The 13,528-nt window shown below is 43.5% G+C and overlaps 1 protein-coding gene across 2 annotated transcripts in view; it reads right to left on the bottom strand.

Moving 5' to 3' along the window:
* Positions 1 to 13,528, bottom strand: part of GRID1 (glutamate ionotropic receptor delta type subunit 1) — a 783,526-nt gene that overhangs the window by 255,078 nt on the left and 514,920 nt on the right. For both annotated transcript variants that reach the window (XM_015147073.3, NM_001257667.2), the window contains 2 exon segments: positions 12,100 to 12,261; positions 10,561 to 10,680 (listed from right to left, as the gene is read on the bottom strand). In XM_015147073.3, coding sequence (XP_015002559.1) covers positions 10,561 to 10,680; positions 12,100 to 12,261 — 282 coding nt within the window.

Here is a 13,528-nt window from a genome sequence, read left to right as displayed (position 1 = left end):
GGAGGTATGAGTGAGGTCCATGTGGTCATAAAAGAGCAAATGGGGAAGGAATCTTCTTGGTAACAGAATTGTGTGTTGGATGTGGTAGTGGATATATCAGCTCACGCAGGAAAATACTGAATACAACTAAATACACACAGACACACACACACAAATGAAACTGGGAAAATGTGGATCTGAATGAGATCCATAGGTTGTATCAATGTCAGTATCCTTATTGTGTTATTGCATCTCAAGATGTTACCACTGAGGAAACTGAATAAAGGGTATGCTGGATCTCTCTATACTATTTATTAAAACTGCATGTAAATCTATACCAACTCAAAATAAAAATGTAATTGTAAAATATTCTGAAAAGTAAGATAAATTGGATGGTATCAAACTTAGCAAATATTGGAATATACTATAAAATAATAATAACAGTATGGTATGGTATGATATTCGTGCAATAAAGAGAAATGAGCACCATCAAAAAGGAATATAGCCACATAATTTATCATATTAACAGGAAAGAGCAAGAATAAAAATTATATAATTATCTTGATAGATGCAAAATAGCCTTTAAATAAATGTAACACTCATTCTTGATAACACTATTAGTAAACTAGGAATTCAAGGGAATTTTCTTAATCTGAAAAAAGAACATTAAACCAAAATTATGTAGCAAACATATTAAAGAATAAATTATTACAAATTATATTCTGACATCAAGAACAAAATAAAGACATCCATTGTTATTACATCTACTTAACTTGAGCTAAAGACCCTAACTAATGCAACAAGACAGGAGAAAGAAATTTAAAAATTAACAATTAGAGGCCAGGCACGGTGGCTCACGCCTGTAATCTCAGTACTTTGGGAGACTGAGGTGGGTGGATCACGAGGTCAGGAGATCGAGACCATCCTGGCTAACATGGTGAAACCCCGTCTCTACTAAAAATACAAAAAATTAGCCAGGAGTGGTGGCGGGTGCCTGTAGTCCCAGTTACTTGGGAGGCTGAGGCAGGAGAATGGTGTGAACCCAAGTGGCGGAGCTTGCAGTGAGCTGAGATCGCACCACTGCACTCCAGCCTGGGCAACAGAGCGAGACTCTGTCTCAAAAAAATAATAATAATAATGGCAATTAGAAATGCAAATATAGAAGTTTTATTACTTATAGATGACATGATTGTGTATACAGAAAATCTAAAATAATCTAAAGGTAAACTAGCAAAATAAATTAGCAAATACAGTTAGTTCACTGGAAATAAGTTTGATATACAAAACCAATTCCGTTTCTATATACACACAGTAACAAGTAGAAAACTCAATTTGAAATTGACTACATATAATCATAAATCAATATCCAGGAATAAATCAAACAAAAGTTATTCAGATCTCTACAGTGAAAGCTACAAAACTTTACTGAGAGAAATTGAAGAAGCCATAAATAAATTGAGGGGTATACTATATTCATGAATTACGTTACTCCATGTTGGTAAGACATTAACACTTCCCAAATTGATCAAGAGTCAAGGCAATCTCAGTCAAAATCCCAAATTTGTTTGTGGAAAATAAAAATATAATTTTAAAATGTATAAGAAAATGCAAAGAGTCAAGAATCACCAAGTTGATCTTGAAAAATAAGTATGAAGCTTGCTCAGGTTTTCCTCCATCTCCTGACTGACCCTGTGGTCCTGTCTAGTGTGCTGTGCATGCTCCTCTGGGGAACTGTGAGTAACAACCTCTCTTTTCAATGGCAGTCATCTCCTGATTTGTTGGCCTTTCTATACCTGTATGATAATAAAAATTCCTTGTAAAACACAATAATGAATTTTCTAAAACTACATACAACAATAATAATGAATCCTACTAACACACTGTTGAGCAAAAGAAGTAAGATACGAAAGAGTATGGAACATTTGATATCACTGATATCAAGTTAAAAACAGGAAAAACCTAATTAAGGTCATTAGATATCAAAACTGGTTCCATTTGGTGGGTGTGGTGACTAAAGGGGTGCACAGGGGAGAATTCTGAGGGTGCTGATGACGTTCTTTAATGTAAGTGTTGTCTGTGTGGGCATGTTCACTTTTGAAAATTCACCGTGATTCATATAAGATTTCAACATTTTTCTGTATGAGGTTTATGCTTCAGTTTATATTAGCAAAACCACTAAGAATTCAGTCACAACTATATTCAGAATAAAACAAGGCATTCCAAAACAAGAAAGAATAAAAATAAATTATCTAACACCTCATATAAAAAGTTTTTAAAAATAGCAATAAAATTGGCCAGGTGCAGTGGCTCATACCTGTAATCCCAGTACTTTGGGAGACTGGGGGGGCAGATCATTTGAGGCTAGGAGTTTGCAATCAGCGTCACCAGGATGGTGAAACTCCATCTCTATTAAAATCAGCTGGGCATAGTGGCATGTGCCTGTAGTCCCAGCTACTCGTGAGCCTGGCGCACAAGAACCACTTGAACACAGGAGGCAGAGGTTGCAGTGAGCCATGATTGTGCCACTGTACTCCAGCCTCAGCAACAGAGTGACAGTGTCTCAAAAAGTGATAAATAACAATAAAACAATTATTATGTAGCAGGCAGACAGAAAAAAATACAAAAAATGATTAAACAAATTAGACCTAGTTCTTTGAAAAAAAATCAATAGAAAAATCTGCTGTCAAGTCTAATCAAAAAATAAAGCAAGACAACACAAATATGTAAAAATAGGAATGAAGAAGGAGTTATGTCAACAGCTCAGTATTTTTAAAATTGTTTACAAGTACTATATAGAGCTGTAAGTAATGAATTTGAAAATTCCAGTGAACTGCAAGATTTTCAGTGAAGCAGATTACTAAAAATGATTAAATGAAATGTAGAAACCAGGAAAGAAAGTTTCCAAGATACAAAAGTAATATCTCCAAAACCAGCAACTAGTCCAGAAAATTGTACAGTCAAATTCTTTCCAACATTCAAGAGCTCTGTCTGTGCAAGTACAAAAGAATGAGCAATTTCTTTTCCATGTTATGAAAAGAGCACAAGCCTAACACAAGCTGAACACAAGCATCTGAGAGAGAAATTCTGCCAATGTTACTTATGCATCTAACAGGAAACCCTCACCTGCTATAACAAAAAAAAAAAAATGATATAAAATAGCACAGTAAGCCAGGACCAATTTCTAGGAAAGGGCTCTTCACTTACAGAATGGAGACACACAGAAAAGAGTACTCTTCTTCTACTTACTGCTATCTTTCTGGGTATAACAGTTTGAACTGCCACAGTCATTCTGAAATTATGAGAAAAATTAAGACTGTGGCCTGAGAACAGCCAAGTTGAGATATGAAAAAGACCTGGGCCTTTGGGCTCAGCAATGAATCACTGATTTGGCCAACCCTGAAGCCTTCCTAGTTGCAGTCCTCTTTAATGTGAGATAGTAAGTCTTTCTTATTGTGTAATCCACTTAAGGTGGACATTCTGTTACCTGAAGACAAGCACATTCTGAAAATGTACAAATGTGAATTAAATTTAAGCTGAGAGAAAAAAGAAAAATGATTAATAATTTCTAAAAATCAATGAGGAGATATGCAAATTTATATAGCTTATAATAAAATGTGATATTCAAGTCAATAGGGAAATGAAGCTCTGCTGTATAAATGGTAGTAGAAACCATTTAGTGAAAAAATGTAAAAGCTAGGACATTATGTCACAATTTATCCCAAATCCATCCCAGTTAGATGGTAGATTTTGTTGGAAAAAAAAAAAATCAAACCACAAAAATAACTGGAAGAAAGTATGAGTAAACAGTATCTATTTTGTGAATTGGGTATAAGTTTCTAAAAAACGCAAATATAAAAAAAATGCAAATGGATAATCTAATCATTTGACCACATGCATTTTTTAATGTCTGTATGTGAAAATATTTTTTAATTCAAAGGCAAACTATTTATTGGAACAAAATATTAAACACAAATAACTATCAATCCCTTTCTGAAAGAGAGGTTATGTAGGTTTACAATGTGCAAAGAACCTGAGGTATAATTTACAAAAATGTGAAATACAAATGACCAATAATTATACTTTAAAATGTACAATCTCACAAGAAATGCAAATTTAGTATATCACTTTTTCATCCTGCTACCAAACTAGCAAAAATGCTTAATATATATTAACCATATTTTTTAGCATATAACATAGACTTTATATACTACTCATGGATGTGAAAGTTATTAGGCCTTTCTATAATCAATTTGAAAATACGTATCACGTACATTAGGAGCCTAAAAGAATTAATATTCTTGTTCTGGTTAATTCTACTTCTTAAAAAATATAATATGGAAGTAAATATAGATATAATTAAAACTATGTATTTTAGATGTTCATGACAACACTATTCTATAATAAATGTGGTGAAAATACCTAAATATTCATCAGATAGGAAGATGCAATAAATGATGGCTGCCTGGAAGTTGAGTAATGTATTTATTTCCACTGAAAAAATCACAGTTGTAAAGCACAAAGAAATGAGGAAATATTAGCAATATAACATTTAGTAGGAAGGTCAGGATATAAAATATATTACAATAAATAGCAATTTGATAAATATACATATCATGATCTCTATGTACAGAGGGAGAAAAAAAAAAAAAAAACAAGAAAATACACCAGAAACATTAACAGTATTTATTTCTTGGTTTAAAGATTGTAGCTGAGTTTTACATTCTTCTTTTCATTTATCTGTATTTTCTGAACATTCTATCCTTAATGGGTATGTATTGATAAAACGCTACCTAAAATGAAATACTTAATTGCATCTTTTCCTTATTTCTTCACTGGGATGAAGCAGCAGTGTTTGTTTCAGTTCTCGGCTCTGTCAAAAATAGTTCTGCACAAGGGTTCAGAACGGTTGACATTTTACTTTGAAAATACACTGGAAGAATGTTAATCCATGAAGAGACTCAAGTTTATTTCTCTTCTTCGACTCACTGTGCACAGCCGGGAGTCTCTATGAGAGCAGCTTAATAGAGACACTGCACAGTCCTCAGACTAGATCCTCGCAGCCCCACCTCCACCCATATCCCCCTCCTCACTGCTGTGCCCACTTCCCAGGCTCCTAGCACCAACTGCTGGAGCCACCAGGTAAAGGCAGCTTCTACCTCATTACGAGTTAGCCTTTTCAACCTGGCTTCACCTCTTACAACTTCTGAACCCGAGAATTTGGGGCAATTTGTAACACCGCATAGTGGATCTGCACGAGAATGTTAATGATGCACTTTCAAGCTCAGGGAGGACTGAGGTCTCACGGCGTGGCAATCGCTGCACAAAGAGCAGTTATTACTCAGTGAATTATCAGCAGTCACAAGGCTCTCCCAGGGATGCAACATCAAGGGGGGCATTTGATTCCCATCCAAAGCCAGCTTTTATGAAGAATCAACATTGACAGAGAAGTCAGAAGAAGCATCTTAAACTAGTAAAGGGGAATGAGGCCCTTCTATTTCCCTGGGAAATCGCTGGAACAGGGAGGCTGAGCCAAGGGCAGTGGTGGAAATTTCAACTCAGCAGGCTCCCAGCCAACAGGAAGGGACTGTGATGCCCTAATGCTGGCTGGGGAAGGTTGGAGCAGAAAGTGAGATGAAGGGGAGAGAGGGAGTCACAGAACTGCATCACCTCAAGTTCAGAAAGGATGTTCTGGGTCCTCTGTTAACCCCCTCTCACTCCCAGGAAATCTGCCTTCCAAGCCCAGCACAGCATCATGCTTGCTGGTGCTATGCATCTCCCCAGTCTCTGGGCCTCTCTTTCCCAAACTTAGCTGTGCAGACCCCAATTCCCCACCTATTGCAACCAGCACACGTGCTTCTATGTATATTTAATACATTTGGGTCCCAGAAAGATCCTGCTTGACCAGACTTTGTAGGGCCAGAGAAAAACTTGATCCCCTGGACAAAATACTCCTTCAGCCTCTCTTGGTCCTAACTCGATTCTAGAAAGGAGAAGAAAACAGCTCTGTTGTCTCACACCACATCAGGGTCTCCCTCATCCAGGATGCAAGGCATAAAACAAAGCCACAGGCTGTCCAGATGCTTCTGCCTACTTCCCCCACTCTCCTGCCCAAGGACACCCGCTGCCCTCCACTGAGCCACTGAATCGGGTAGATGCCACCCACAGAAAATGAGGTTCAGAGGGCCTGCGAGCAGTTGGCAATTCTCCCAGGGTTTTCAAGCACAAGGGACCTGGAGTTAGTGGAAGAGAATGAGTTCCCTACACCAATGTCATTAGGATGGAGAAAGGCGGACAGCTTCAACAATCAGGTCATGGAGAAATGTTTCCTCTGGGCTATAACTAGTGCTCCTATCCAAGCAAGTCATGCTTGTGGGGAAAAAAGAAAGACAACCACGTTTTTCTTCTTGCAATGATTACACCAACAACAAAACAGCCCTGAAAATAAAATCTTATCAGAGGTGAAGTTCCACAGATCCCTCACAGCCCTTGGTCTTTATAAGGAGTGGACATCTGCTGCCAGGCATAGAAGGGGAGTTTGGCACTGCCCTGGCACACAGAGCTGAGTGATCCCAGCTGTACCAGCTCAGGGCTGCAAGAGGGAGCCTCCCATCTCTGGCCTTGGCTTTGGAGCTATAATCTAGGGTACTGTCAGGCTGGAAGCTGTGTTTTAGGCCTTCCTGTGCCTCTCTGCTCTTGTGGAGTCTGAGATAGATACGCTCAGAGAAAATGCACAGTCCCATTTGCCCAAAGCTGATGCCCTGTGCCATATGAGCACGCTCTCACTGCCAAGTGCTGCACAGGGTCATTACACTGACTGACCCCTCCATCCAACAAGTAGGCTCATATTACCTGTAACTTTCCTCTGAAGAAACAAAGGTTCAGAAAAGGGAAGTTGTGCAAAAACTCAGGAGAGGCAGAACCAGGAGCAAAGCAAAGGCCCAGGTCAATGAGACAACATACGTACGACGTACCTTTGGATACCGTGGATGCTTAATAGCTCCTGCCTGCTCCCTACACCTAGCAGCTTCCCACACACCCCACCTTTGGAAACTTGACTACAGGTGGCTCTGACACATCTGTCAGAGCTCAATCATGAGCTAAGGACATTTACATGGACATGTTCATGGCATCCTCCTTTAGAGATTCCTATCTGAACAAAGAGAAAGAAAGCCAAATAGAAATTTGTGGAGGTCCTGTTACAGTTCTGAGCCCTGAAAAAAAAATATGCCTCCAATAGGATAGAAGAAGCATATACCACCCCCCACCCCACCAAGACAAATGTTAGACCAATGCCTGTGAGAGCTGGAAGAGTTTCCAGCAAACCTTTCCCCTGGTGGCAGACCCATGCCAGACAGCTCCAAGTACAAAACGACAATTAATATTTTGCTAGTAGTTACACAGCAAGCTGATGACATAGACCTTTGATTTTTCCATACAAAGCTCATTCACTAAGAACACACTTCCTGGATGAGATAATTGAATTGAATTAGTATTTGTCCAGCACCCTGTAGTGAAAGGCGATCACCCACTCCTTCCCTCCAATGAAGGGGCTGAGTAATCTACAGTCTCTTGATACCACTTAATCTAAAATGTCTGGGTGACTCACTGTCCCTGAGATTTCCCTCCAGGGTATTTAGTTTAAGAAAATATCTTGGTCTTTAATTTAAAAGATGCCTCTTGGTTTAAGTCTTAAAGAAACTGCTTAGTCTGTGTCTGATTTGTTCATATATGACATATATAATCTTTGCAGGGAATGCTGCCCCTGCCCAGCATAACAGGATCTAGGAGTCTGCCCAGTCGGCTCCTCCAGCAGCTGTGCACCTTGCATGGCCAAGAGAGCTGCGACCCCTTGGACTCTGACCTTGGGCACTCCTTAGATGATTGATCTTGGCACTGTTTTGGTGTGGCTCAGGATCCTACCCTCAAATTTGTCACCCATCCTCAATTTTTTTCTTCCTTATGTGAATGTCCTTTATTTTTAAGTTACCCTGATTTTCCAGCCCCACCCTTCACAGCCCCATCTCCCATCCGAAACCACCACCCAGCTCTGCCTTCAAATGCTGCCCTACCCCCATGATACAGTCCTAATCCCTTCTCCTTGGTTCATGTGAAACCCCCCGGACTTGCTTTAATGCACCCTAGGCCTGAATCACAAACATTTGCTATAGTAAATCCCATTCCCTGCTTTCCAGATAGCTTCCCCTTAGCAGTGATAAGCTGCCAGGCAGACAGATAACAACTAGGATATGCAGTTATTAAGGGCAGATTTTAAAATGACAAAAAGATACATTTTAACATAAAGCCCACTTGAAAATCAGCTTCCCTTCCAACTCAATTACATTCAGGCCTCCTGCTCAAAGCTCCTTATACTGAGAGATTCCAGCTCCCACTGGCTTCGGGGTTTTTGAGGCGCGTTGCCTTGGCAACATGGAAGGCCCAGACACCTGAAACAGGAAGTGGAGGACACAGTGCCTCCCCGTCTCTCAGGCACCTGAGGTGGCCAGCAGGGCGCCAGGCACAGGACTGGAGGGTCAGCTGCTTGAGACAAGGCAGGGACCTCCACAACCAGCATTCCCACCAAAAGAAGTGGGTGGGAGACGGAAGGAGCCGGCAGGCAGGACCTAACTTCAGAATAAGACTTGGGGATGAAGGCAACTGCGCCAGGACCATGGTCAATATGAACAGTTTTTTCAGCAGCCAGCTACACTTGGCAAGCTTTTTCATACCAAAGTGACTGAAAGAACCCTCCTTACCTGGTGGGAGTCCCAGTGCAAGCCCGTATCTCTTGTGGTCATGACCCAGACCAGTGCTGACCACCCATCCCCATCCCCTCACCAAGTCTCACAGCTTTGGGCATCCTAACAGACATCATAGGCCAGCCCTGGCTTCCTGGACATCACAGGTCACACCCTGGCCCTCCATGGGAAGTCACAGAATAGTTGCTAGCCAGCTCCATCTAGGATGCCACCAACAAACCTCTGAGCTCCAAAATGTCATCAAGCCATGTTTGTCAGACATTGTGTCACAACAAATTATTGAATCTTCAATTATTTATATGACCAATCCATGACTCTCTCTTCCATCACAGAGTGGGCTAAAAATTCCCCACCTCCCCATCACACATGCACCCAGGCCATCCCAGCCTCTCCCTGGTGAGCTAGTCTTCTGCCCCATCTGTCACTGATGAGCTCTACACTGCTCCCTCCCTGTTCCCCAGCTCTCACACTCTCCACCAGTCCACACATGCGTCTTTCTATCCTGGCCCTCAGGAGCAAAACCTTAGAAGTCCCCCACCCAGATTCTCAGTACCCCAACATCACTTAGCCCTTGCCTCCCCCCTCTAGCACTGCTCCTAGCCAATGCTGACATCAGGCTAGAGGGCTCTTTACTGAAGGCTTATCCAGCCCCTGCTGAGAGCTCATTGCTTGCAAGGACTGTCCTTCATGCTCCAGGTACCATCATTAGTGGACACATCTTCCTTCAAAGTGTATGAAGTGTGTACATGTGTGAGTGTGTGAGCATGTCTGTGATTACATGAGGCTGTGCCTGAGTACATGCCAATCAGTCAATGCTTTCATTATTTCCAGAGAAGATCAAGCCCCTGTGGCCTTGGTCTTCTACACCATGAGTAGTCCCATCTCTGGTCTCTCCTGTACAGGTTATTTCTGGAAGTGCATCCAAGCCAGTGGAGTTGGCCAGGCCCAGGACAGCCAGCCACTGACCACACCAGGATAACCACCATCAGCTCCACACTGGCTCACAGTGACCACATCCGAGGTCCTTCACTTGGATAATTGTTCCAAGCCCTTACTTGCCATATGGGCCTCTTTGTCCTAGCCCTGTTAGACTCTTGGTGTCATGGGTCTCCTTAACTGTGGGGATCCCCACCCTGGATAAAAGGCCACCTCTCTACTATCTACAATCCTGAAAAACTGTTCTCTATCCCCCATAAGAGGTGGAAGAAGAGGGAAAGTATCACTGGGAAGACCCAGGCTGCCACCTGCACCAGCACCAGCACCAAATAAAAAAAGTCAAACCTCATTCTGAGCGTTCAACTCATCTGTCTCTCATTTCTCTTTCTGCTGGGCTCTGGCATTTTCCAATTTCCACCCTCCTTGCAGCTCCGTTTTCTGTTTGTGGCCTTGTCTCACTCTTGGATCTGGAGGACACTCAGGCTGTAACATCTGTCTCCCGCCTCAACCACAATTCACACTTGTCCCTGTGGTTGGGCTGATTTCACTGTTCTGAGAAAACATATTGTCCTTTATAGCCTCCAAGCAGCCCCCCTGATCCAAGCAGTAGGACCCAGTTGTTACCAGGTACCCCTGCTCTACTCAAAGAGACTCCATTAGTGACAATTTCTGTTTGGAAACCTCTCTGCACCTACTCCCTAGCATGCTATATAAACACCAGCCAATTACCATTGCATCAGCAGATTACCATTGCATCAGCAGAGAGAGACTGGGAGGGAGGATATCTGTGCCAATTAACAGTTGCTGGGAGCCCAGGGATCCTGTAGCTATTGCTGTCTTCAGGGGCACCATAGCAGGAAGATTGGAAGATAGGGAGCCTGGGGCTTACCTTGCGCATGTCTTTGCCAAAAGTCTCACTATAGGTAGTGCCAAGGATTTCAAATTGGACATAGGGATTCGAACTGTCCTCCCGAAACTCCATCACCCCAGTGAGGCCAGTGATGTGGCCCTGCAGAAGAGGAGAAAAACCCATTGGAAAATCTGGTTAAAGTAAAGGATGGCATCCCAAAGGCTAAGAGGAGCAAGGAAGTGGTCACCAAGAAGGGAGCAATCAGTCTTGAGACCATGGACAGGCTGTAATGAGGACAAATAGGCTGGTGGTCCTAGGCCCTCAGAGCAGGATGAATACTTTCTAGGACATTTGCTTATGGGAGAAATCTCTAAGGCTTGCACCTGTCATTCATACCGTCTATATGCTTAGAGTCCCTGCTATGTGCCAGGCACCATGCTAGCCATGAGATTAAACAGTGGCGGCTTTTCTCCTTGCCCTCTTGAAGCTTAGTCCTCCCCTTGCAATCAGTTCCAGGGGCTCACCTTAGCCTGACCCAAGAGGAAATTCAAAGGTCAACAAGAGACATATCAGACACATGATGTTAAGTTGCAAGGCAGCAAGCATGTGCATTGGAGGGCACAGCCAGGTCCCAAGCTTGGATCTTGACTTTGCCACCTGTGCCACATTGGGCACATTGCCCATCTCCCAGCTTTGGCCTGAAGTTAATCAGCTCCACATCATAGAACCCACAAGGACTGAAGGAGAAAAGAGGTACAAAGCACAGCATCCAGCATAGACTGGCTACCGTCCCCCTGCCTCTCTCTACTGGCTCAGTGGGCTCTATAGGAGAAGGAGGCAGCAGGAGGCTGAGGGAGTCATGGTGACCCCCTTTCTCTCTCCAAGTCCAGGGTGAGATTCTCATCCAGATTTATCTCTCATAGTCCCTGTGAGCCTACAGAGTCCCAGAAACACTGGGCCCAAAAGGGGCCCTGGCTCTGCCCTGGGCTGTAGTGGATTCTCACCTACACTACAGCATGTTCACTGCTACTGAAACCACATGCAGTTCATTGTGAATAAACTCCTAATGCTATGGATTTCCCTAAATACTCTTTTGAAACCTCTAAAAGTCAATTCACTCTAACAAATGGTCCATAGATTACTCAATTCACTTCAAATCCAGCTTTCTAATTCAGTATCCCTCCTCAGCACATGAGATACATCACAAGCACACATACAGGTGCACTCCTCTCTTGGGGAGTGGTGGTCTGCATAGAGGGGTACCTTGTAGACATGGGATAGGCAGCTGCCTCCATTTCATACCTACTTGACAATTACGGCCAAGGGCAAGTTGCTCAGCCTCTCAGAAATTCTTATATTAAATTGAGGACAGTAATGATAGTATGTATTCGTGGACCACAGCTCACCTGGCCTGCAGATGCTGGGACAGGAAGAGTGACGAGGAGAGAGGAATGGGGAGAGGCCTATTGGGGCAGCCACACAGAGCCTAGCTTCAGGCTAGCTGCTAGAGGGGAACACAGTAGAGTTGTAAGAAGCGGCCTTTCTTTGGCCAGGTTGGGGGTGCCTCTTCACACATACCTTTTTGATGGTGTCCAACATGGACCTCCCACCATTCCAAGGCTTAGTGGACTTCCGTATGCAGTTGAGGCTTGCCATGCTATGCCACTTCCGGTCCTCCAGCTTCCTGTGAAAGGCGTTGGCCAGCATCAGAACACTGTCATACAGATAGAGGTTGGAGATCTGCAAAGACAGAGGCAGTGAAACCCTTTCCACAGGTGCATTTCCAGAGAGCTTTGGAGGAACCCGCAGGAAGAAGGAGGAATGCAGGATGCCAACACTAAGCTGTGGTGCTGAGTATCTATGCCAAGATCCTTGGCTTTTAGGTGTACGTTCAAAAACCCAGCCAGCTTCTGGAGTCCTGAATGGAATAAGGCCTTGCCCTGCCTCAGGAACTAGAGTGGGAGGTGCATCTGTACATCAGCAAGGAGAACCCTGATCTGTAGCTGATTGAGATGTGCACACAGGCAAGTGACCCACTCAGGTAAGGGAGGTTAGAGGGAAGGATAAGCAGAAAGCTCAGGGTTGAAGGATTAGTGGGATAAAGGGAGGGCACAGCATGTGCAAGGGCATAAAGGTGTCAAGAGACAGGGCCAGGTACAGCGCAGTCCACCAGAGTTTCTTGTAAAGGACCAGCTCATAAAGATTTTAGGCTTAGTGGTCTCTTTTGCAATTGCTCAACCCTGCCGTTATAACCTGAAAGCAGCCATAGACAATATATAAACATACGGGTGCAGCCATGTGCAATAAAACATTATTTTCCAAAACAGGCAATATACTGGATTTGCCCTATGGGCCACCACTGGCAGATCCTTGGGTTAAAGGAATTGAAAGCAGCTCAAGACGACTGTGTCAATGGATACAATACAGAGGGAGCAGGATCAAGAGAGAAGCAGGGATTGAGCCCTGCAAAGACTTAGGAACTTGCTAAGGAGGAATAGCAACACAGGTGACTGTAGGGGGAAGGACGCCATTGTTGGGTCTGTATACAGGAAGCTGGAGATCAGACCTGGGCCTCAGAAAGACCTCTCTGGTCACTGGATGGGCCTAGGGTAAATGGTGGCCTGAGTGACGAGGTAACAGCGAGGACGGTGGTAACAAGAGATGAGAGTGGTAACAAGAGATGGTGCCTGCTGTGCAGTGGAGCCACTGCCACCCAGGGAACACATTTGGGATTTGCAACTGTGCCCATCTGAGGACCACCCTTCTGCTTAGTTGTCTGATGTGAGCTCAGTGGTAGAGGAGACACCTGCCTGTATCAGAGCTCTGGAGAACAAGGCCATGAGTGAGAATCTAGGGTAGCAGTGTGAAGAATGACACTACAGCATCGGGGCCCAACCCATGTGTGGGGTCCAGGGTGGGCAGGCCAGGCTCAGCCTCCTGAGTGTGGCTACAGACCCCGATCTGGATGTGGAGGAGCTGGAAGATAGAACCCGCCCTCCCAGGGGCC

The sequence above is a fragment of the Macaca mulatta genome, chromosome 9 (genome assembly GCF_049350105.2).
Source record: "Macaca mulatta isolate MMU2019108-1 chromosome 9, T2T-MMU8v2.0, whole genome shotgun sequence".
Lineage (NCBI taxonomy): Eukaryota > Metazoa > Chordata > Mammalia > Primates > Cercopithecidae > Macaca > Macaca mulatta.
Note: the sequence above shows the minus strand (reverse complement) of the source record. Positions and strands in the feature narration are given on the sequence as shown.